We start from the raw sequence: 26,163 nt of genomic DNA on the forward strand, positions 1-26,163 counted from the left end.
GGACGTGGCAACAGCAGTAGAAGTAACTTTGTTGGACACAAAGGTGCATTGCATTCCATCAAACATGAAAGGACCTCTTGGTCATGGATTATGTGTGATATTGTTGGGGCGATCGTCAACATCTCAACAGGGGATTTTTGTCTTACCAGGAGTAATTGATGCTGATTACACTGGTGCGATCATGATCATGGTCCAAACAATAACGCCACCCGTGAATATTGTGAAAGGTGCACGCATAGCGCAGTTAGTTCTGTTTGAATCCCGAGTACCAAAATCTGGCGAACTCTTGCGAGGAGATGCAGGTTTTGGATCCTCTGGTTCACCTGCAGTGCTATTGGCCTTAAATATTCAAAAGTCAAAACCAGAGGAGACAGTGAGAATTATGGGACCAAAACCCGAAACCATTGTTTTAAAAATGGTCATTGATACGGGAGCAGATGTTACCGTAATTCCCAGAAGTAAATGGCCTAATGAATGGCAGCTAATACACACCACTGAAGGGATTTATGGAATTGGTGGGATGCAATGCACTAGTGTGAGCAAAGAGCATTTAAATTTCTGTTTTTCTGATGGCTCTGAGGTGAAAACGCGACCATACATTTTGAACGTTCCCATTGCATTGATTGGGCGGGATATCTTGAGCCAACTGGGCACGAGGCTGACAACTTGGGGTTTTTAATCGCGGCCATTGAAGGACAGCCAATCCTAAAACTAAGGTGGAAAACTGAAACACCGGTATGGGTTGATCACTGGCCGCTCAATGCAGAAAAGCTGTCCAAGATTCAAGAGTTAGTACAAGAGCAGCTAGAGGCAGGACATATAGTTCCCTCTACTAGCCCATGGAATACCCCAATATTTACCATCCCAAAGAAAAATAGGAAATGGCGTTTGTTGCACGATCTACGTGCAGTCAATGCAGTAATGCATGATATGGGAGCCTTACAACCTGGATTGCCCTCCCTGGTAATGATTCCAGTAGATTGGAACATTTTGATTATTGATCTGAAAGATTTTTATTTTTTATTTTTTTTTACTATACCGTTACATCCTGAAGATCAAGACAGGTTTGCTTTTACAGTATTATCGAAAGGGTACATCAGGTAATTAAAGGATTGTTAGCTAAACAAAAAATGGGGGAAGTAGGTCTCTCCCCACAAGAAAGAAATTGGAAAGTTTTATATATACTCAATTTTTTGCGGTTGGCAGGCAACGCCGATAACCCTCCCATGGTAATTCATAGCAGTGCCTTGAGCAATGATTTATCAACAGTAAAAACAACAGGAATTAAAGTAATGTATAAGGATTTGAACACGGGACAGTGGACGGGCCCAGCAGAAGTACAAGTAACCGGTAGAGGATATATGTGTGTCATTACAGATTCTGGACCAAAGTGGGTACCAGCTCGCTGGGTAAAACCGTGGAAATCTTCTGCCACTGTGAATGGGAGGAACACCACAACAGACGACCCAGGGGATAAGGGAGACAACAAGAGCTAGTGGTCAACTTTGTCCCATTTGTCGTCGCTGCAGTTTGTCAAGAGCTTTAACGCAATTAAGAAAGCTGTCATTTCAGCTTAGAGCATTTAGCTGCGGGATGGGGACTTAGGAGTTGGTTTGTATCTTTGTTAAAAATTGGGGTTTCTTTTATTCTTGTGTATTTTATTAGGTATAACGTTGCTTTTACCGTGTTTAATTAGCTGTGTTCATAGATCTTTGCAAAGGGCAATACAGCAGGTGTTAATTGATGGAAAACAAACAAACAAAACCCCCAAAAACCCCAAAACAAAAAACCCCCAACCAAACCAAACCAAACCAAAACCACACACAAAAAACCCCAAAACAAACAAACAAAAAAAAGAGTAGGGAATCTATCTTCACAAGAAAAGTTAGCTAAAGCCACTTATGTTTTAAGTTTTCTAAGTCGTTGATCTGATGCAGGTGGTCCACCGATATTTCGACACCTTTTATCCACGTATCAGGAGTGGCCGGAAATTAGGGATACAGGCCCACGAAGGACTCCCGCTCGATTTGTACGACCATCATCATCTGGAACATCCTAGATGGTGCGGCAATATGAATACCACCTCAGCCAAAAACTAATGTATAGGTCACCTTGGCCAACATAACAGGTCAAGATTCTCTGTGCATTGCAACTGCATCACAAAGCCCATGAACTAATAGACAGGATGGCTATGACTCGTGCAGCGCGCCTGGCCAGCGAGCGCATGTGTCATAGGCTCCCCATGTTGCAACCGAGGCGGATTTTGGCACCCGCTGGCCACGTGTGCTGAAATCCGTTCCTCTGCAAATGTATAAATACCGGGATTTTCCAAAGAGCATTGGGCTGGTGTACAGCGAGGCCACCATTGCCTCCGTGGGGACATCCATGTAAAGCTGGCACCTACCGATTGCTGGGCTGAGTTCGCGGAGCAAGATGGCACAAGAACGTACGGATGGTCCATCTTCCTCACAGTCCTCCGATGGACGTAGTCATGGATACTGCCACAAGCCAAAGAAATCATCTGGATAACCCTGGCTGACGTGACCGGACAAGATTGCTTATGCCTCAGTACAGTAACACTAAGCAATCCTTTTTTCACAGGTTTAATAGGGGGTCCCTGAATACAGATTGGTGCAATATTATCTGATTTTACTGTTAGATGTAGATAGTATTAGACACACAACCTTACAAAATAGAGCTACTCTTAAATCATTAGTTAAGATAGTTTTGACTTATCTTGTAGGGGTTTTTTTTTGTATTTTAATTTGTGTGCCTTGTATGTTGCAATGTGTTTAAAAATTAATTGGTAGATCAAGTAAGGCTGTGTTAATTGACGGAAAACAAAAAAGGGGGAATTGTGGACACATATTTAGGTAACAGTCACAAGAGCATTCCAGACACCTTTAGAAGGCCTTGAACAGAATAAACAAGAAGACAAAAAAAGAAAGATGCCAATTAGAAGAACACAGGTGCACATTCCACGATAAAGGGAACTGGGCACAAAGAACCTCAATTCGGCACTTTATCTTGACCAATTAGACTGAGACAAGTTTCGCATGTTTTAGTTAGTATAACCAATTATGTCTTATGTTTATGCGCGCGTACAGTGTTGATATAACCAATCATTAAGTGTAACTAGGCACGTGGACAGCACGTGAATAATGTGTGTAACCAATAGTAAAATAGCTAAGCGCATGTACAGATGTAACCAATGTATAAAATGATGTCTGATGCTCTAGTAAAGGGTCTTCAACTATGATCATATTGATCTGTCGTTGAGTCCATGATTATGCTCCCGCAGGACACCACCTATCAGGTGGATTATATTGGTCCTTTCCAGGTTTCCGAGGGAAACCGCTACGTATTGGTGTCGTGGTTTAACCCCAGCCAGCAACTAAGCACCACGTAGCCGCTCACTCACTCACTTCCCCCCCACCCAGTGGGATGGGGAGAGAATCGGAAAAAGAAAGTAAAACTCGTGGGCCAAGTGCCCACCCCGCCGCACAGAGGCGCTGGAAACGCGACCCAGGTATTGCGCCCGGGCAAACAGAACCCTGCACCGCTACTCCAGGGAGCCCGAGGAGCGGCAGTCCTCTGCCGCTCTCTGGTACTTGAGGCCGCCGCCCGCCCCGACACCCCCTGCACCGAGTGGCCCCGGGGCCACAAAGCACCGCTTACGACATGGGAGAGGGGCCGCGGTCAAGCAAGGCCTCTCAGGGGTGGCAACAGCCGCTCAGCCTCTCCTCAGCTGCCTCCCCGCGCTCCTCCCACCGGCGGCGCGGCTATGAGGTGGGGGAGGGGGTACCGGCCACGGCTGTGGTTCCGCGGACTTCTCCTCGCGAGAGTGGGCGAGGTTTCCGGTGTTGTGACTGTGGGGCCGTAAACATGGCGGTGAGTCTCCGCGCCCGCTCGTTGAGGCACCTCCGCATCCGAGGTAAGGGGCCCGGGCAGGCCGCTGCGGTAGGCTGACTCCTCCGTCCGCCCTTCCCCGGCGGCTCTCGCCCTACGCCGGTACCCAGCCATCCTCTCTGATCCCTCCTCTTCCCCTTTCCTTATCCTTCTCTGGCTCTTTCCTTCCCGCCAGCCTAACGTGCTTCTTTCCTCCATCCCCACAGGTCGGAACGATAGCGGTGAGGAGAACGTCCCCCTCGATCTCAGCCGAGGTACGGGCCAGTGGGGTGGGGGTCGCCGCCTACCCCTTGCTGCGCGCCCGCCGACGGGGGGGCCGCTAGCGGTGAGTGGCCTGGTGCCCCGCAGCGGTGCGGGGGGGGCAAGACAGAGCGGGGGTCGCCAGGTGCCGGTGCCCGGCCCGGCGTCCTGTAGTGAGTGGACCTGCTCATAGGTAGGAAGCCTTTTCCCAGCCCCCACCGCCTGCGGGGCAGCATGGGCGCCTCTCGGGCACCGCAGGGCCGCGGGGAGCTTCTGCGTGTGGGTAGAGGCTCCTCGGCCGCTTCTGGGATTATTTTCGAAGGGGGTTGTTTGTAGACGGGGCTGTTTGTAGTGTCTGGCCCACGGTGGGGCTGCCCATGTCATGCCTGTCGGCCTCGCCGCCGGGGCTTCCTCCAGCTGTGGGTCGAGGCCGTGCGCCTCTGGGGAGCACCTCGGCGGTGGTGGCTGTTCCTGCCTCAATTCCTTGTATATCCGTACCTGTCCTAGGCAGGCTGGCCGCGGTGCTTGCTATGAGCCCCTTGCTGTGAGATCAGAAGGCACTCGTCTCCTGTTTACTTGTTAAGTTGCTCCAGAACGCCCTTCGCTGCTCTCAGATGTATGGGAGGGATAAGAGGAAGGAAACAACAATAACATTTGCTACCTGCTAACTAATTGTCTCTCAGACAAATAGTAACTCGTTCTCTACCCAAATCTATAGCTCATCTTGTCTTGCTGAAGGCTGAGGTAAGGGTTAGACTCTACCCAAGAGCTGAATAAAATGCAGAAAACAAACTGGCCCACTAGCAGCGATGATCTTCCTGGGGCAGATCATCTTGATCTAGGGGAGGAAACTGTTCTGCTTCAGGAGATCCAGGACTGCTGCTATCCCAAACAGATCCATTTTATGAGGAAGTAGGCAGGGAAATGACAGAATCAATGAGATATAAGTAGACTGTGAAATGTAAAGGAAGTACAAATATTAGCAGCATCAATAAAGTTTTCAGCTTAGCATAAGGCTGTATCAACAATTCCACCTCTAATTCTTCCCCCCCCCCCCCCCCCCCAGTATGATCTGGTTTTAGAATTTTTTTTATTAAGCAGTTTGTCGTGGTTTAACCCCAGCCAGCAACTAAGCACCACGCAGCCGCTCACTCACTCCCCCCCCATCCAGTGGGATGGGGGAGAAAATCAGGAAAAGAAGTAAAACTCCTGGGTTGAGATAAGAACGGTTTAATAGAACAGAAAAGAAGAGACTAATAATGATAATGATAACACTAATAAAATGACAACAGTAGTAATAAAAGGATTGAAATGTACAAATGATGCGCAGGGCAATTGCTCACCACCCGCCGACCGATACCCAGCCAGTCCCCAAGCGGCAAAATCCCTGCCCCCCCCCACTTCCCAGTTCCTAAACTAGATGTGACGTCCCATGGTATGGAATACCCTGTTGGCCAGTTTGGGTCAGGTGCCCTGGCTGGGCATGAGAAGCTGAAAAATCCTTGACTCTAGTCTAAACACTACTGAGCAACAACTGAAAACATCAGTGTTATCAACATTCTTCACATACTGAACTCAAAACATAGCACTGTACCAGCTACTAGGAAGACAGCTAACTACATCCCAGCTGAAACCAGGACAGTATCCACCCCTTATTCTATACCATTGACGTCATGCTCAGTTCCCATACCTTTAGTTACATTCTGATCAATCATCACCACCTTTCCATCCCTTTGAGACATATGAACAATGATATATATATATATATATATACACACACAGAGATATCAGTTCTTTAGTTCTTTATGTTCATAAAATGTTTGTTGAGTTCATTTAGTTTCTGACTCTGGGCTCCATCTGTCATACCAGTCTGTCTGAGCAGGAGGCATGGTGCAAAGTCCTCTCAGTCGGTAGAGCAGAATTGGGCTTCAGTGCGGTGTGACGAGCAGATGACATTTGGCGCAGCAGGAGGATGGTGTGCACCGTTGGATTGTTGCATGCTGGAGTCAGTTCTGGTTCCACCTCTACTGCGCTTTGCTCAGTTTTATCACAGTTCTTTCTTGCTTGATCCAAGTGATTCTTACTGTAGTACTATGGATATAGCATATAACAATTATAGTAATGATAACATACAGTAGCAGGGTTATATAGCAACTAATATCATACAGTTTAATTCTGGCTATTTTCACCTAAAATCAAATCCCCTTGAGGCATACATCGGACTTCCCCATCTTTTCGCATCACCCACCAAGTGCACCCAGGCCCTTGAGCAAAAGCAATCCCACGAATGGGTTTACCTTTGCCTGAGGCAGGAGTAACCCAGACTGTTTTCCCTAACATGTTTTTCATGTGCACTACAGGGACTTTATCCCCTTCTACAGTATGTAAAAATTCTGATTGGGCAGGGCCACTCCGATTGGCAGATCCTCTGGTGTTGACTAACCAGGTGGCTTTTGCTAAATGTGTATCCCAATGTTTGAAAGTTCCGCCCCCCATTGCTCTCAATGTAGTATTTAACAGTCCATTGTATCGCTCAATTTTCCCAGAGGCTGGTGCATGATAGGGGATATGATACACCCACTCAATGCCGTGCTCTTTGGCCCAGGTGTCTATGAGGTTGTTTCGGAAATGAGTCCCATTGTGTGATCAGTGCGATCCACTTACTCCACGTGGCGTCAGTCGCGTGATGTGTAGAGGAGACCCTCCCTTTGAACATCCAGCCCAGCACTGGTAGTCGGGGTGCTAAGAGGAGCTGTGTCTCAGTACCAACCACTTCTGAGGCAGCTCAAACTCCTTCATACGCTGCCAATATCTCTTTTTCAGTTGGAGTATAGCGAGCCTCGGATCCTCGATATCCTCGACTCCAAAACCCCAGGGGTCGACCTCGGGTCTCCCCAGGTGCTTTCTGCCAGAGGCTCCAGGTAGGGCCATTCTCCCCAGCTGCAGTACAGAGCACATTTTTAACATCTTGTCCTGTCCGGACTGGTCCAAGGGCTACTGCATGAACAATCTCCCGTTTAATTTGTTCAAAGGCTTGTTGTTGTTCAGGGCCCCATTTAAAATCATTCTTCTTCCGGGTAACTTGATAGAGAGGGCTTACAATCAAACTGTAATTTGGAATATGCATTCTCCAAAACCCCACGACACCTAAGAAGGCCTGTGTGTCCTTTGTATTAGTCGGGGGAGACATAGCTGCTATTTTATTAATCACATCCATTGGGATCTGACGACGTCCATCTTGCCATTTTATTCCCAAAAACTGGATCTCCTGTGCAGGTCCCTTGACCTTACTTTCTTTTATGGCAAAACCGGCTTTCAGAAGGATTTGGATTATTTTCTTCCCTTTCTCAAAGACTTCTTCTGCTGTGTTGCCCCATACGATGATGTCATCAATGTATTGCAGGTGTTCCGGAGCTTCACCCTTCTCCAGTGCAGCCTGGATTAGTCCATGGCAAATGGTGGGGCTGTGTTTCCACCCCTGGGGCAATCGATTCCAAGTGTACTGGACACCCCTCCGAGTAAAGGCAAACTGTGGCCTGCATTGTGCTCCCAGAGGGATTGAGAAAAACGCATTAGCAATGTCAATTGTGGCATACCACTTGGCTGCCTTTGACTCTAGCTCGTATTGAAGTTCTAGCATATCTGGAATGGCAGCACTCAGCGGTGGCGTAACTTCATTCAGGCCGCGATAGTCAACTGTTAGTCTCCACTCCCCATTAGATTTCCGCACTGGCCATATGGGACTATTAAAGGGTGAGCGGGTTTTGCTGATCACTCCTTGGCTGTCCAGTTGGCGAATCAACTTGTGGATGGGAATCAGAGAGTCTCGGTTGGTGCGATATTGCTGCCGGTGCACCGTGGTGGTAGCAATTGGCACTTGTTGTTCTTCAACCTTGAGCAACCCCACAATCGAAGGGTCTTGAGAGAGACCAGGCAGGGTAGACAGCTGTTCAATTCCCTTCATCTCCAAGGCAGCTATACCGAAAGCCCATCGATACCCCTTCGGGTCCTTAAAATACCCCCTCCTGAGATAGTCTATGCCAAGGATACACGGAGCCTCTGGACCAGTCACAATGGGGTGTTTCTGCCATTCATTTCCAGTTAGGCTTACTTCAGCTTCCAATACAGTTAATTCTTGGGATCCCCCTGTCACACCAGAAATACAAATGGATTCTGTCCCTTTATAACTTGATGGCATTAGAGTGCACTGTGCGCCGGTGTCTACTAGAGCCTTATACTCCTGTGGGTCTGACGTGCCAGGCCATCGAATCCACACAGTCCAATAGACCCGGTTATCCCTTTCCTCCACCTGGCTGGAGGCAGGGCCCCTCTAATTCTGGTTAGAGTATTCAGTATTCACTTCTCGTAAAATTGGCTCAGAAGTCCCTTCAAGAGGATCGGAAATGAAATCAGCCCTTCTACTCTGTTTGGAAACTGGAGCGGCATTTTTCCTGGTAGAATCCCCTTTTGTGGTGGTTTTTCCTCGCAGTTCACGTACCTGTGCATTTAGGACCGAGGTAGGTTTTCCGTCCCATTTCCTCATGTCCTCTCCCTGATCACATAGGTAAAACCACAGGGCACCTCGCGGTGTGTACCTTCTATATTCTCTCTCTTGGGCAGAGGAACGCTCACTCCTAATAGCTGAGACATTGGTCCTTACAAGTGTGGAGTAGGACATATCCTCTTTGAATTGCTGGAAATCCTCGGACAGCTTCTCCACAGCTGCAATGCAGGCTTGTAGGGAGGAGGAGAGATTTTCTTCGTATTGACGGAGTTGGCGAGCCACTTCCTCCACTGTCGGTGCCTCTTCATGCTTCCAGGCCATTATTGCCAATGCGTTGGCATAGGATGATGGTGCGCTCCGTACAAACTTCCGCCACATGGGTCGTGTGCATTGGACTTCGTCTGGATCTTTGGGTAATTGTGGGTTGTCCGGGTCATGATGGATCGTCTCTAGCACAGCTAATTCCCTCAGATATTGAATACCTTTTTCCATGGTGGTCCACTTGCTTGATTGACATATAACATCTTCCTTAAAGGGGTACCTTTCCTTCACACTTGACAGGAGTCGCCTCCAGAGGCTGATGGCTTGTGTCCCTTTTCCAATTGCCTTGTCAATGCCACCTTCCCTGGCAAGCGATCCCAGCTGCTTGGCTTCCCTACCTTCTAATTCCAAGCTATTAGCCCCATTGTCCCAGCATCGGAGGAGCCAGGTGATAATATGCTCAGCTATACGGCGGCCAAAGTCTTTTCGCAAATCCCGCAGCTCACTCAAGGATAGGGACCGGGTTATTACCTCTGGTTCTGCCTCTTCCTCCGGTTCCCGTGATGACCCTGGTTCATCTTCATCCTTCACTAAGCGAACTGATTTTTTGTATATTTCTTTTTCTGTATGGGGGCAACTGATGCTGGTGCAGGTTGGTCCGCTGGTTCAGTTGCAGTATCGCTCACCGGGTTTTGGATAACCGCAGTGTCTGTCGCCGAGGTTTGGGTAGCAGCAGTGCTCGTCACTGGGGCTGGAGGGGCTGCAGTGCCTGTTGCTGAGGTTTGGGTAGCCCGAGTTCTTGTCGCCGGGGCTGGAGGGGTCATGGTGCCTGTCGCCAAGGTCTGGGTGCCTGCAATGCTCCTTGCCGGGGCTGGAGGGGCCGCAGCGCCCGTTGCCAAGGTTTGGGTGGCCGCGGTGCTCATCATTTTGTTGTTAGGTCCAGAGACTTTCTCTTCCCCTTGAGGGTACTGAGTGGTGTCGAACAGGGCTCGATAGGCATGGGCCAGGCCCCAGCACATTGCAGTGATTTGTATCTCTCTGGAGCTGCCGGGGTGACAGCATACCTTTTCGAAATATTTTACTAGTTCTTCTGGATCCTGCACTTGTTCAGGGGTGAATTTCCAAAACATCGGAGGTGCCCACTTTTCTAGGTATTTGCCCATACTACCCCACACACCCTGCCACTCATGATTATCCAGCCTTGGGGCACATCTCTGGGTGATCTTCTTAAATAGCTGTTTAACCTTAAACGAGAGCTGAACCACATTCAGAAGCATGCTAATTCCTAGCAGTAGGGCTAGGACCGTGCTAGTCCCAACATTCCAGGAGTATTCAAATTTTTCAAAATTCTCAAACACCATTGTAACTGGACCGAAGGAGAAAGGAGAGGGGAAGAAAGGTACCCCACCCACAGACTGGTTTTCCATGGAGGAAAGGTAAATGGTATAATTATTAATAGTTTCCCACAGATGGCTCCCGCAGTATAAAGGTGACAATGCTAAGTGCAAATACCGGATTAATCCCACAGCCGATGACTTTATCATACCATAAACCAGAGTTATACCATACATCAAAGCGAAAACCTTAATCTACCTCCCACGGATGATAAGCAGTAGAAGAGGAACTACATACAGCAAGCGAGGTGATACATAACAGACCCTTAAAAACCAGAGCAACAACTCTAAGAACACATAAATCAACATAATGAATGCTTAGAACAAATTTGTTTTAACAAGCTCTGGTCAGGTTTGTCGTTATCTCAACCCTTCGTGCCCCACGTTGGGCGCCAAAAGGACTGTCGTGGTTTAACCCCAGCCAGCAACTAAGCACCACGCAGCCGCTCACTCACTCCCCCCCCATCCAGTGGGATGGGGGAGAAAATCAGGAAAAGAAGTAAAACTCCTGGGTTGAGATAAGAACGATTTAATAGAACAGAAAAGAAGAGACTAATAATGATAATGATAACACTAATAAAATGACAACAGTAGTAATAAAAGGATTGAAATGTACAAATGATGCGCAGGGCAATTGCTCACCTCCCGCCGACCGACACCCAGCCAGTCCCCAAGCGGCGAAATCCCTGCCCCCCCCACTTCCCAGTTCCTAAACTAGATGTGACGTCCCATGGTATGGAATACACTGTTGGCCAGTTTGGGTCAGGTGCCCTGGCTGGGCATGAGAAGCTGAAAAATCCTTGACTCTAGTCTAAACACTACTGAGCAACAACTGAAAACATCAGTGTTATCAACATTCTTCACATACTGAACTCAAAACATAGCACTGTACCAGCTACTAGGAAGACAGCTAACTACATCCCAGCTGAAACCAGGACACAGTTTTACCATGGGCTGAAAGTTATCTCTGCGTATACAGAGAGATGTTGGTATAGCAAGAAAAAAACCCTGCAGATACAGGTTAGACTGGTTGCTTTTGTCTACTTAAGGTCATATATCATGTCTGCTGTTGATTACAAAACTGCAATTAATAATTGGGATTCAGAGTACTCGGGTTTTGGCCTTGCGTTATATTACCTGCTCAGAATAGAACAGAAAAGGAGGAAAGACTCGCCACCAGTGCAACTCCCATTGCAGTCATCTGGAAAGAATTGGCAATGAGATGAGGCAGACTGGTTTAGACTACTGAAATCAAGCTCATAACTTCTTAAGACCAGAAAGGACAATTGATGTTATCGACGAGGTTATTGCATTCAATAGGAATTCTTGTATTGAGTCCAGTCATGGTTGTGTATGTAACCATGCTACAAGTATTATATGCCTTTAGCATAATTCATCTTCATCTCTGTTTTACAGGGATTCCAAGCTGAATTACAGAAGCTTATATATCTCCCAAAGCTCTGGGCACTGTAAAAGGCTTGTGTAATCCACACTTCATTTGCTGCTAAGTTCTTTGTTCATATCTAACAATCTACTTACAAACTGATTTTGAAAATTTGTTACTGTTTCAGTATTGCCTTATCCTGTTGGGTGAACAACACCCCTTCCTTTGTTGGGGTTTCAGCTGTTGTCTTTGGGCTGTGAAGGCCTAAATAGTTTGGAACTTGCCTAGTTGAGAGCAGTGTCTTACAGTGCCTTATCTGTAGTCAGGCTCCTTTTAAATGTCCTTCCTTCAAGGGATCCCCATTTTCTTGGATTTCTGTAGCTCTGAGTCTGCAATGGCTATTAGGAACTTTTCAGAGCTTGTTCATTTACTGAAGCTTTGGAGAGATACAAGGGTGCCAACTGCTGATGAATGAGTGCTGTTTGTGTCTGTATGTCTTCCCTCCTTTTTGAGGATAACAGGTACATTTCAGTTAGTCTTCACTTTTGAATATTATACTCTAATTATCTCCAACATTGTTACTTTCATTTATTATTAATAAATGTACATTATGAGATACTACTTTGATTTAGCAGCTTTTCTTGTATGGCTGATTCCTATTTTTTGTAAATGTTGAGTCTTCTAGCTATAACACAAGACAAATATGAATAAAGTAGCTGAGAAAACTGGCTTTTTTTCTCCCCAAGAGCGAGTTTCACAAAATTGGCTTAGTGTTATCTGAAAAAATACCCTTTTCCTTTTTTTTTTTTCCCTTCTCCATCATTTCCTTCTATCATGTAGTTAAAAATAAATACAAAAGTTCCATTTAACTTCACAAGATCTGTATTGCTTTTTTTGCTGTGCTTACATCACTTTAAACCATGTTGTATTTGATTCCATGTGCCCACATGGCAAACTGTAATGCATTGCAATGTAGGGCAAATGTCTCAGGATGCTATTTGCAGTTTACAGCCCACAAAAATGTCGGGCATTTTTAAGGGTTATTTGTGGGATAGTTAAAGAAGGCTGGATGAATTTTGTTTCCAAATTCAGCTTGAGATTTGGTGACCATGCTGTTTCCAGCTTCCTTTGTCAGTATAGAAGCAGCAGAGAGGAATGCTGCATACCTGTCTGATACTGAGAGCTCAAGTAGTGGGGGAGGAAAAAACCCCTTCTTGAGTGCTTGCAGCAAGGCAGTAGGGAACTGGTGCAGAGATGGTAGCTGATGTATACTTGGTGGCTCAAAGGCAGATCTTCCACAGTAATGGCAAGACTGTTATGGAAAACCTTTAAGTTCTTTGCATACTCTTGCAATACATGGTCTGGCTTGAAAATATGGAGAAGTGGGGCTCCACTGCACCTTAGAAACACTATTTTAAAAATACCCAAATAAAAAAAAATGTGTGGGCACCTTTAACCCTTACTTTGTGATATGCCATCATTGTGATGGGTAACTGTAACAGGATGCTTGTGTTGGAGCAAATCACACAGAGTGATAGCTCTTTTTTTGCTTCCTTGTTTGTGAATCTGTAACAGAAGCTGTAATAGGAGCAAGGCAGTATTTAGCAACATTTTTTTTCAGTTCTTCTGAGATATAGAGGAGCAACTTGAAAAACAGCTGGAGGGAGATCTTATTTGCCTTGTTGTCTGAGAAATTCTCTACTGCATTATTTCTGAATATTATTTTGGTTTTTTTTTTTATATAGTTGGAGACCAAAGGGGAAGTGATCAATGGTGGCGGCCTGCTAACTTTTTTGGCAATGTGTAACCTTTTGGTAGGTTTTAAAAGTAAGGGAGTTAGAGGTGCTCAGTATACGCACTCCAAAATTAAGGCATACGCTTAGCTTTCCCGTCTGCACTTGTGCTTCAGTTGACCATTGTTTTGGAATTGTATAGTACTCTGGCCTGGTTAGATTAATAACACTTGCATACCTTTGGTTTTGCTTCCTAAGGTATTACTGCTTTTACAATCTTAAGACTTTTCAGAACTACTAAAATGGTGTGTGCTTACAATATTTTCACTTTCATTTCTTGGAAACAGGAACAACAGAAACACACCCCTCATCATAATTACAGTAAATAAGGAAGCTATGTCAATGATAGCCTTCCCAGAAAGAAATACATCAGATATTTGCCCAAACTCATGATCTTAATGCATACTTTACCAGTTACCTGGCAATCTCAGATTTTTTCCCTAATAACATAGAAGAGATGCTCAATATCAGGTAGAGGGTTTTTTGTTTTGGTTTGGTTTTTTTCTTAAAAGTGGGAAGAAGTGAAATAGTTATAGTGAAAGATGGCTGTTTACAAACTGGTTATATCCATACAAACCCAAACACTGCAGAAAAGGATGTTCAAGAGGGTTACAGGATGGCTTGAGAATTTATGTTGAAATGATGGCTGACTAGCTTTGGGGAATGTGCTGAAAAATCAGATATGTTTTTTATCTTTCATACTAATTGAGACTCCTGCCTGAGACTTTTTAAAAATAACAATAAATGACATGAATCATTGTTGTGTTTTAACCCCAACTGGTAACTAAGCACCATGCAGCTGCTCGATCACTCCTTTGTGTCGTGTGTCATTGTCCCCACCCCCCCACCCCTCCCCCTGTCGTCGTCGTCGTCGTCGTCGTCGTCCCCCCCCCATGGGAAGGAGAATTGGGGGGGGGGGAGGGGGAGTAAAACTCAGGGGTTGAGATAAGAACAGTTTAATAACTGAAATAAAATATAATAATAATGAAAAGGAAAATAACAGAGAGAGATAAAACCCAGGAAAGACAAATGATGCACAGTGCAATTGCTCACCACCTGACTGATGCCCAGCCAGTTCCCAAGCAGCAATTGGCCCCTCCCAGCCAATTCCCCCCAGTTCTATACTGAGCTTGATGTCTTATGGTATGGAATATCCCTTTGGCTAGTTTGGGTCAGCTGTCCTGGCTATAATCCCTCCCAGCTTCTTGTGCACCTCCTCACTTGCAGAGCATGGGAAACTGAAAAATCCTTGACTTAGGATAAGCACTATTTAGCAACAACTAAAACATCAGTGTGTTATCAACATTATTCTCGTACTAAATCCAAAACACAGCACTGTACCAGCTACTAGGAAGAAAATTAATTCTGTCCCAGCTGAAACCAGGACAATCATCTAACTTAAAACCAACTAGCTTTTTACAACTAAGACATAAGTATATGACTTGAGGCTTTTATAACTACTCAATAGATTACATAAAATAAGAGGCTTGCTTTTCATTAGAAGTGGTTTTTACAGCATGCAGGTAGGCAGATACTTATACCATAGTGCAGGTGACTGCATACTGAACAGCGCTTCTGTGATGATTTCTGATGCAGAAGGGAAGTGCTGTAACACTGCTACACAAGTGCTGGCTGATATTTGACAAATTGTTTTAACTGGAGCACTTTTAACTTTCACTCTCACAATAAAATGTGTTTTGCTTTAGTTTAAAAATCTGTAGTATTACTATATTCATGTATACTGCAGAAACTTTTTCATTTACCAACCATCTGTTGTGGTGATGGAAAATTTGGGTAGAATAGATCAGAAAAAAGTAGAAGTTAGCAAAACTTCAGAGAATGATTAGTAAAGGGTGTATTCACTAAATCCTTGCAGCTGGTGAAGAGGAGGAATGCTGATCAAGGTGTATATGTGAGAAGATGGAGTAAAAAAACCAACACAAAACCCAACCAAAAAAAAACCCAGTCTCAAAGAACAAAAAACCCTACTTAAAGTTATATTTTCTTAGTTATGTGACTGAATTTTACTGTTAGCACATACTGAAGAGCTCTGTAGGACTCATGTTCTTATGCTTTTGTTATATTCATCAGAGTGTAGCAAACTGCATCTCAACAGTGGCTTGAATAGGTTTGGGTAACTAAATATTTATGAGGAAGTCTCTTCACCCAAATTCTACCTGAACAGCAATATCCTTGGAATCAACATTGTTTGTTAATAAATTAGTCTGAGTGATGGAGCCTTTATGAAAGCTTTAGGAAAAGGGGAGATTTTGTTTCTAGACTAGAATAGTTCAGTTAGAAGGGACCCAAAACGATCATCTAGTCCAACTGCCTGACCACTTTGAGGCTGACCAAAGGTTAAAGCATGTTATTAAGGGCATTGTCCGAATGCCTCTTAAACACTGACAGGCTTGGGGCATCGACCACCTCTCTAGGAAGCCTGTTCCAGTGTTTGACCATTCTCTCGGTAAAGAAATGTTTCCTAATGTCCAGTCTGAACCTCCCTGACGCAGCTTTGAGCCATTCCAATGCATCCTGTCACTGGATACCAGGGAGAAGAGATCAGCACCTCCCTCTCCACTTCCCCTCCTCAGGAAGCTGTAGAGAGCAAAAAATTCTAAATTTACTGGTTTTGTTCTTCACTATCTAGACTTCTCTAAGCTCCTTGGTTTTGTCCAAGTGCTACTTATTGTTACTGTTTTGGCCACATCTGACCATTTGTGATGGGTTGACCCTGGCTGGATGCCAGGTACCCACCAAAGCCATTCTATCGCTCCCCCTCCTCAGCTGGACAGGGGAGAGAAAATATAACAAAGGGCTTGTGGGTCAAGATAAGGACAGAAGAGATCACTCACTAATTACTGTCACGGGCAAAACAGACTCAGCTTGGGGAAAATTAACTCAATTTATTACAAACCAACCAGAGTAGGGTAATGAGAAATAAAACCAAATCTCAGAACACCTTCCCTCCACCCCTCCCTTCTTCCTGGGCACAACTTCACTCCCGGATTCTCTACCAAACCCCCCCAGTGGCCCAGGGGGACAGGGAATGGGGTTTACGGTCAGTTCATCACACGATATTTTCTGCTGCTTCATCCTCCTCAGGGGGAGGACTCATCACACTCTTCCCCTCCTCCAGCATGGGGTCCCACCCACGGGAGACAGTCCTCCATGAACTTCTCCAACGTGGGTCCTTCCCACAGGCTGCAGTTCTTCACGAACTGCTCCAGCATGGGTCCCCCACGGGGTCACAAGTCCTGCCAGAAAACCTGCTCCGTGGGCTCTTCTCTCCACAGATCCGCAGGTCCTGCCAGGAGCCTGCTCCAGCTCGGGGTTCCCACGGGGTCACAGCCTCCTTCGGGGACCCACCTGCTCTGGCGTGGGGTCCTCCACGGGCTGCAGGGGGACAACCTGCCTCACCATGGTCTTCACCACGGGCTGCAGGGGAATCTCTGCTCCGGCGCCTGGAGCATCTCCTCCCCCTCCTTCTTCACTGACCTTGGTGTCCGCAGGGTTGTTTCTCTTACATGTTCTCACTCGTCTCTCTGGCTGCCCTTTCCTGTCTGTCCCAACTTTTTTTCCTTCTTAAAAATGTTATCCCAGAGGTGTTACCGCTATCGCTGATTGGCTTGGCCTTGGCTGGCAGCAGGTCTGTCTTGGAGCCGGCTGGTATTGGCTCTCTCGAACACAGGGGAAGCTTCCAGCAGCTTCTCACAGAAGCCACCCCTGTAATCCCCCCCCACTACCAAAACCTTGCCACACAAACCCAAAACACCAATGTATATAGATTTTATTTGTTGTGGAATGAGCTACAGCTGTTGATTTAAGAATACAGAATGATTAGTAGGAGATACTTGTGCATAGATGTACAGTATTTGAACTAAAACAGTATGGCCTTGATTTATGGAAAAATATAATTGCTATAAAAGAGTAACAAAGAATAATTTAATCTCTTCATGTAAAGATTTATGGTGAACAGTATAGGGATTTTGTTTATCATATCATACATTTGCCACAGTTTAAAGGTTTCCTGCTGCAGTTAGTGCTGCATTTCAACTATAAAACCTCTTTTTCAGAATTTTTAGCAATAAAGCAACAGTCTCATACACTAGGAATAATTAACGTAATTCCAAGGGTGCAAATGTAAGGATGGCTTTTCTACACATATAATCTCAATGTCTTGGTTAGAAATAATATTATAAGAAAGTAATTTGGAAAGTGGTCCATTTTTGAACTGCTGTCACCACTTCAAGCTGACCGCAACACCAGTATGTATGTTTCATGCGACCTCTATCCATACTTAGGAATCTGTAAAAAAAAATTATCATTTAATTTACAATATTTTATGCAGATCTGCAAAAGAGAAATCTATACAGTCACAGTAGGCATTTAAACTTTACTTTCTTGTTTACTTACAGAAGGACATATGTGCAAGTCTAGATGTATAGAGCTAAACATGAAGGATTAGACTCCTATGTGTAATCCTTATACAAGACTTTGTTCTTATCTGAGGTTCTAGTGATTCCTGGATCCTACCTTGGATGTGCTGTCTTTTGTACTGCTTTCTAGTTAATAGATATTTTTGTAAATGTGAAGGTTAATTTCTACTTGACTGATGTAGAAAGAACAGTTCTTTTACTTTCTTTGCTGACTGCCATGAAAGAGAGGAGGTGTGCTTTTTTCCATATTACTGAGCTACTTTCATCTATTCATAGCTTTCTTAAGCAGCAAGAGTAAAAATAATCTGAGTTTTTAGCCTTTATTTTTTTTCTGTTTTCATGAACATGGATTATTGGAGCTTCTCTGTTGTATTCAAAATCAAGTGCTGTATGTATGGTTCACCTATGGAAGCTATAGGAATTAAACTAAATAAATCTCTAGGTACATTCTGCAGAAATCACTGGTTTTGGTAACCTGTACTTTTCAAGGGGGTGCTCTCAATTGTTAAACTTAAGATTTGTAATACATTGTTGGTTTTTTTTTTAAATCTAAAATTTATGAGAATTATTTGGCAAAACTTACGTCACACTATACCAGTGCAAAGTATCTTGCACCTTACTGATTCAAGTGTGATAATAGAATTTTAACAGTGATCATAGAGGATATCTATATGGCTTAGTATTCAGTACGTTTTTCAACATAATAGTAACTGCATAAATTTGATCTTACAAAGAAACAATTATTTCTATGTTTTTACCTTATAAATTGAGACATACCTTCAGTCTAAACATATATTACTGTGTTTTTGAAAATCATAGGTTGAATGTAAACTGTTCATGCGCTAATTTTTTTTAATCTGGCCAAGTGGAGTTGATGTGTCAATGTATAGTTCAGGAGTGATCTGTGTCATGCAGTTTGCTTTTTTATGTAGCTTTCTTCCATTGTTCTAAGAACCTGGTTGTTTTTCTTCTGTGCAGTTTCCACATTTTGAATTAGATGTAAATTAAGAATACTTCATGTTATGAGAGATTACATAATTGTCCTGATTTTTTTTTTCCCCAGCAAGTTGATAATGGCAGGATATGCCTTCTCATTGGTGTTTCATTTCATTATTTAAGGTGTTGATAAAAAGTGTTTTAGCAGACTGATTATCTGCCTTCTAGGCTTACATAGACACTTTTAAGTAACTGATTCCTAATGTTTCATTGCTTTTAATAACTGATAACTCATGACTATTTCAGTGGAAATGGAGAACAGTGCATTAATGATCCTAGTTGGTGTGTGTTTCACTCAGCTTCCTTCAGTTTGGCAGCATGTAGTTTAGCAGGCCACTAAGCAGCTTTGCAATATACAGTTGCATAGCACTTAGACTTTAAAAGTCTCTAATAAATGTAAAGATGTATAGTAAGCTAAGCAGGATCGTCTATTTATATTGTGATTCTTTCCTTCAGTAAGAGGAAAACATCTCTTGTGTTCTTAGTCAATTATTAAATGCTTAACTGTAGTGAATACGATTTTCTTCAAGAGAAGTCTTTAGGCATATTTAGTCTTTTACTATGCTTTTTGGCACTATGATTCTAGTAGGTGTGATAGCAGCTGCTAGTGCAGTCTCTCACTTGAGAGGTTACTTACTGTATATACATTGGTTACTGTGTTACAGCTACTGTCCTAGCATCTACCAAGTGATGCATATAAAATATACACTCCTCAGTTTAACTCATTATGCCTGACTTCAGAGTTACTGAATTATTTGTAAGCTAAAGCCTACCATTCTTTTTGTTTGCTTTTCATTCACATGCGCATAACAGAATAGCAAACTGGCATGCTGCTAGCCTACTGAATGTGGTCAAACAATGCTGCTAAACCTGTCAGGGGAAAGGAGTCGTCATGTGCTAATATAGCTATTGCTGGTCCTGTTTCATCCCTGCATTAGATGGAGTGCTAGCTGTTTTGTGTAGCTGGAGCTCTGCGGTGATACTTCTTTCTCTCTGGAGAGTGGGATCTGTCAGAATGCATCATGATTCTCACTGGGGAAAAACAATGTCACGGTCCTGAAGGGGTGAAAAAAATGAGTCAAGCCCTAAATGGTCATGAGAGTTTAAAAACAAACAACAGCACAACTTTGAAGATTTTTAATATACATTCATCTATGAATTACTTTAAGGCATAGAGAATCATGGAATTCTTGAGGCTAGGGTTTTAAAAACACAAATTTCACTGTGTGCTAAAGATTATCATTATATGTACTGGGTGTTATTTGGTGCAAACAGGTGTGGGTGAAGAACTGTTTGGTGTAATAGAAATATACAGAAAAAATATCAGCTACTGCAAAGTACTTGCTGTCCAAAAAGGAAGATGGATATACAGAAAATGAGACGGCAGTGATCAGCAAGTTAAGCTGTTGTTGCAGAACACAAGTGGGCTGGCTTGAAATTTTTGGTTTTAGATGAGTTTTGAGACAAAGTGGCTTTGTCTCAATAGTGGGACGGGGTAGAGGGAAGGAAAGCAAGGGAGGGGGTTGTGCGTATTTTGGTAAAAGAAAGCTGTAAGATCAGCTCAGTCATTTTGCACAGCTCCACCCTCAGAAGCACCATGGGAAAGAATGTGAAGATATTTGGTTATCATTATGGGCTAACTTGAGTCAGCATCTCAGTGATAAATGAGGTAAGTCAGGAAAGAATAGATTATTGAGGGGTCTTAAAATTATAATGAGTAGCTTCTCTTCTTTATCTTTTTTTTTTTTCAGATAGAAAAGCAAGGACTTATGAAGGGGTAAAGGGTAAGGGCTGGTTAATCAGAGCTAAGAAATCTCTGCAACAATGGTCTGAACTGGGGTCCTAAAAAGAAAAAAAGTTGTCCTTGTCAACATCAACATGAGCTGTTAAGCTTGACAATGAAATGTTAAGGTCATGATACTACTACCTTTGGGAGATCAGTCTCTGATCGTGTGCTGTGTTTTTTCCATTTCGGTGTTAGTCCATGATCCTCAGTGCTGTGGCATGAGATTTTGTGGCAGGAAGATATGCAGTGCTGTAATTGATCTTTAAGAGAAAGCCATGCGGCTTAGTTGGTAGAATCTGGAATGTATTTAGTCTCTTTTAAAGTCCATTTTAATGTAAGGGACAGAATAGCAAGAGACTATATCTCTATTTGTGAAGTCACATTATTTTGTTTAAATATTTACATCTGCAACATGTGAAGTTCCATGTGAAGGCATGTGAAGGCCTGCCTACCTTCCCTATTGACTTTATTAAAAATGAGTCATGCTAGAGTAACTGAGTAAACTTTCTACTTCTTTCTAATATATCATGAGTTTCCAGAAGAGGAGAAACTATCAGGATAGCCTGTCTTTCATTGAAGTTAATATGTCACAAGTCTTTTGTTAACTTTTTTTAAGAGATTTTCTGCAAGAAGGTTCTTCTGAAGTTTAAAACAAGACTTGAACTGATAAGGCTTGATGGAAAAGACTTCTGTAATCTTAGTTCTTTCTGAGGTAGTATGCCATTAGAGAGTATTTATTTTTTTACTGTCTTGTTTTCTCTACAGCACTAGTGTTGCTGATATTATCAAAGTGTGAGCCAGATAACTTGCTGTATTCATATTGTTGCCTCAAGCCTTCAAAAGACTGATTAACAAATAAGAAGGCGGTGACAGTTTAAAGAAAAGAAAACAACTAAAACATGAGAAGTGTGCTTGCTATTCAAGGACTGTTTAGATTATGTGTACTCAAGGTAAAGCTTATCTAGTTTAAGATTCTGCTTACAATAGAGGATGCTTAAGGAGTGTTTGGATAATAGTCAAGGCACCAGATAACGGACATTTCAGAGTCACAGACTTGCTAATTAAGGACATACATCCTCCTTGGGCATTGAGAAATGAGGGGGTGGCGAGAGAAACAAAGACCCTGGTGTCCTCAGATGATGCATGACCATAAAAGGACAAAATGAGTAGGGGTATTCTTCCCCAAAGGACCACCGAAGACCACCAGAGACCCCCACGCAGGTGTAGAAGACTCTGGGATGATTGCTCAAGAGAACAACACATCATGCTTGCTCAGCATAATGAATATGCAATAGTTAGGTGGAACATACGTATTAGATAAGCATGGTGTTTTAACTGCAGTGTATAAGTATGAACTGAAAACCTCAATAGATGTGCTCGACTTGTGGAAATCTTACACCCGGCACCCTGCGCAGAATAAAGCAATGTCTCCTCTCTAAACATACTTTGTGTGTTTTGGGAGTTACTTTCTGATCAGGTAACAATATTATCCATTCGATAGTGGAAATGTCTGTCGTGTTCTTAATTTTCTCACGGTGTTGTAGATCTTATACTGGAGTCCCTACTTTGCTTCAAATTGCTTATCTGCTAGCGAAGCTTCTGGGAAATACCTGACTGCTGCTAAGCATTACAAAGATGGTGTTCCTCGGACTTTTCTGTCTCTCTAGAAATAAGAGCTTTTCTCAGCAGAAAGAGGACAATGTAAGAAAAGTTGCTATAACTGCAGTTTTTCATACACATTTAGAGTAAAATGGGTTTAGTGCACGTTTTAATTATGCAGCCTCATTATGAAGGTGTGCTATTGCTACAGAATTGTTAACATGGGTCGTGACAGCATCATCGTGTCCTGGTTTATTCATATCCAAATTGGCTGCCTTTATGCACAGCACACCTCGCTCACTTCTGAGTTACTGCCCACAGTATCAGGTAGTTGAATAGAAATGTTCATTGCCAGTGATGTATAAGAGGTTTCCTGGGCTAGTCTCACGGTCTTTCCTGTCCATATAGTGAGCTTAGTTTTGGTAGAGGTTTACCTTGAGTATGTAACCATGTGCACTTTCAAAATTAAAACTTAGAAGTGTATTTCCAGTCATTTTGGAAAGTTATTGTTGCTGCTTGTTCTTCAGGGAATTGAAGTAGAACATTCTGGAGAGCTCTAAGTCTGCTCACCTGGGATCTTTCTTGTGGTGTAATGGAGATATGTTACAGGTCCAAAAGTGGTGTGAGCCAGAGAAATTCCTACCCATAACCCATGGTAGGCCAAAGTGTAGAAATCAGCCAAACTGTATTTTCAGAGAAATCAAATTATGAGGAAGTTATTTTCCTCTCTTATGATGTTCCCTTGAAATTGGGGGTTACGATGTAAACTATTTGTAGTGTCACAACTATAACAATCTACTTGTCTTCAGTGTTTCTCTTTTTTTTTTTTTTTAAATGTTTTGTGCTGTTGCAAACCTCTAAAACTGAATTAAGTCTTGGAAAAGTAAACTATGCAGCAGAATCCTAAACTTGGGATGGATCCAGTAAGATTTTCATTGTCTAATTTCTGTGATCATATCAAAGATTTATTTTTTTGTTGTTGTTGTTGCAGGGTGGGGGGCTCCAAACAGATGCATACACATGTTCCAATTTAAATACAAAGTTACTGCATGTTTAGTTTCACTATGCATAGTATTCTGCAATGCAAGGTAGCTCTGTCTTTACTTGTGGCTGTGTATCTGACAGTTGACTTTGCTTATTGCTGTTGATGTACTTAAGAAGTGATGTACTTATTTCACAAGACCTTTGTGGTCTTCTTAAGATACCCTTTGTATACACAAGGCATGCCTTGCTAACGACTGTACCCCTAAAGAACTAAAAGACTGATAAGAAGGGAACATCCTACCCCAGGAGGCGCCAAAAAGTTGAATAATTGCTAATAGGCATGAAGTCAGCAAAAATCTTTGATAACTGGAGGAAAGGTAAAGGCAGCAGGGGGAGATCATGACCACCGACTCAACTCAAGACCAAAAAGACTTACGCCCCCACTCTCCTTGAGCATGCGCTGTAGAATAAAAGAACACTGTACCTTTAATTCAAAGCTGGGGAAACTTTAGCCCAATAGAAACTGTGGTAGATAAGCGACTACCAGTAATAATTTTGGGGAAGAACTTTGGAAACTGAATATGTAAAACTAAACTGTATAAATTGCTTGCCCGTTTAGGCATGAGGGGTGCTAGCTTTGTGGATTACCACCTAGCCCCCATCTTTGCACAAACATGAATTGGAATAAAATACCTCTGCTCTGTATGTATATTGGCGTTTCGCACACTGGGTAAACGACCCCACTTTTGGGACAACACTGTGACTAAGGTTTGTGGAAGAGGATATTTCATACAAGCTGTTGATGATTGAGATTGATGCCTGTCTTGTTTTCCCAAAACCCCACTGACCCTTTGTCTGAAAAAAATCATAATTATGTCGTATGGCAGTAGCATGTCTGTACATGTGCTAAAGTCTCATTGTAAGCAGCGTAGTCAATACAATTGATTCACCTTACCCTTGAGTGGACACCTTGCAGCTAGTCAGGTTAATTGTTTTAGACTTCATTGGCTGATAGATGAGATCTCCATTAACTACAATGGGAGCTGAGACATCTAGCGCAGGTTTACACACCTGAATTCAGGTGCCTACCTGTAGGTGTCTTAATCTTTAAATACTGTCTTGTATTCCTGATGGTAGTGCAAGTACAGGCTCTTGTCTTTCCAAATATGTTCTGGATATATCCTGATGAGATTGCTAGATATGTCTGCTTTTTCAAATTTGTTGCTCTTTTAAGTTTTTAAACTACAGAAGTTGATAACAAGCTCAGCTTGGTTTGTAGAGAGGTGGTGAGAAGGTCCTTTCTTTACATCTCTGATACTTTTTATTTCCTTTGTATAATGAAAAATATACAAATATCCTTTCAGGATGAACAGGGAAATAAAAGACTATATATACTCCATAAATTCAGCTGTAGCTGTTCATACTGTAGTAGGAAGCAAGTTTCTTTTACTGGAAGTTAGTATGGGGCACCACACACAAAACCCTTATTTTTGCTGCTTTTCAGATGTCCAGTGTTTGGACTATTCTTCAGGCTTTTTCTAAAGACTTTATTTTATGTAATGCAATTTTTTTCTTTTTTGGTAATGTAATACTTTTTAACAATTCACATCTCCAGCATAGCCTTGGTATTTCATTTATTTCAAACTACAGTGCTGTTGATAGTGTTGTAGTGCCTATGGCAGAATACAGTGTCTAATCTCTCTAATAAGTTTAGGGTGATTGTGGACAGAGATTAATATGGAGAGCAGAAGAGTCCTGTCTTCCCAGAATCTCACCGACCCTTTGTCTGAAGGGAAAAAAGAAATCATGTGGTGTGGTAGTAACATGCTATCTTTTTACTTCTGTCTTTAAGTTTACTTCTTGTCTTTAAATTACAAGGGGATTAAGGATAAAGCTGTTCAGTTATGAGATGTTAGGACTGGAGTTTCAAACACTAAATGGATTTCTTTGTCAACTGTAAATCTAAGATATTGATTAAAATCTGCTTTAAAATAGGAGTCTCTCTCCTCCACAGGCCTTAGCATTTATTCTAGAGAACTCTGGTATGCCTGGTTTTGGTTCTAGGCACAAATCAAATTGATGCTTCTTGAGGGAAAATGATCTGCATCCTTAATTAAGAGCAGGACAATACCTGTTATGTTTAGGAAACTGTATGTTGAATGCATGTTTAGATTTTTTTATTATTTCTTTTCACCTATCTGCTAATAACCTGTTTTCTTTTGCAGAACCCTGTGATAATATGAGAGAGATTCTCCAAAATGTGGCCAAGTTACAAGGCGTTTCAAATATGAGAAAACTAGGTCACTTGAATAATTTTACTAAGGTAAGAGCTCAAATGGTGTCAGAACAAGTGATCATATGGGCAAAATATTTTATATGTACTCTATCAGGTGTTGGCTGGGAGATTCATGAAACAGCTTAGTATCATGGAACAGTACTTGGAATCTATGTACTGTGGGAGAGGAAAGGAGCAAATAAGGACAAGCAAATATGTGAATGCAGGGTTATGCTGAAGTTTGTCTACGTGTCCTACTGGCTGAATTTTTGTAGTATTTTAGTGCTTAGAAGCCTGAATTATCTCAGTTCATGGATTAAGTTGCACAGGTAGAGCTAAAGATTGGTTCCTGCTCCACAGAATTGAATCAAAAATGTGAAATGCCAGACTCTCTGGATCTAAACTGACAAAGTACAGTGAGAGAGAGGACTGTATCAATGAGCATGATATGCAGTGGTTTGGGCACTAAGAATAGCAACTGTCAACTTTCATTGCAGGTTTCATAGTGAAAAAGATTTATGGGGCGATTTCTAGAAATGATCTCTATTACTGATTTTTGAGGTGCTTTTTCCAAATAGAAGCTTCTAAATCATAGGAAT

General features: G+C 42.9%; 1 protein-coding gene and 1 long non-coding RNA gene across 3 annotated transcripts in view; one reads left to right on the forward strand and one right to left on the reverse strand.

Moving 5' to 3' along the window:
• LOC138683548 (uncharacterized) overlaps positions 1–26,163 on the reverse strand; it is a 313,882-nt gene that overhangs the window by 33,577 nt on the left and 254,142 nt on the right. The window lies entirely within an intron of this gene.
• The window catches only part of LOC138683544 (rapamycin-insensitive companion of mTOR-like), a 105,989-nt gene continuing 83,448 nt past the window's right edge, over positions 3,623–26,163 (forward strand). Inside the window, exons 1-3 of one of the 2 annotated variants that reach the window (XM_069775521.1) lie at positions 3,623–3,934; positions 4,116–4,163; positions 25,515–25,612. In XM_069775521.1, the coding sequence (XP_069631622.1) occupies positions 3,682–3,934; positions 4,116–4,163; positions 25,515–25,612 (399 nt within the window). In that variant the 5' untranslated portion in view covers positions 3,623–3,681. The remainder of the gene's footprint in view (positions 3,935–4,115; positions 4,164–25,514; positions 25,613–26,163) is intronic. The other variant, XM_069775523.1, reaches the window with a different exon arrangement.

The sequence above is a fragment of the Haliaeetus albicilla genome, chromosome W (assembly GCF_947461875.1).
Source record: "Haliaeetus albicilla chromosome W, bHalAlb1.1, whole genome shotgun sequence".
In the NCBI taxonomy this organism is placed as follows: domain Eukaryota; kingdom Metazoa; phylum Chordata; class Aves; order Accipitriformes; family Accipitridae; genus Haliaeetus; species Haliaeetus albicilla.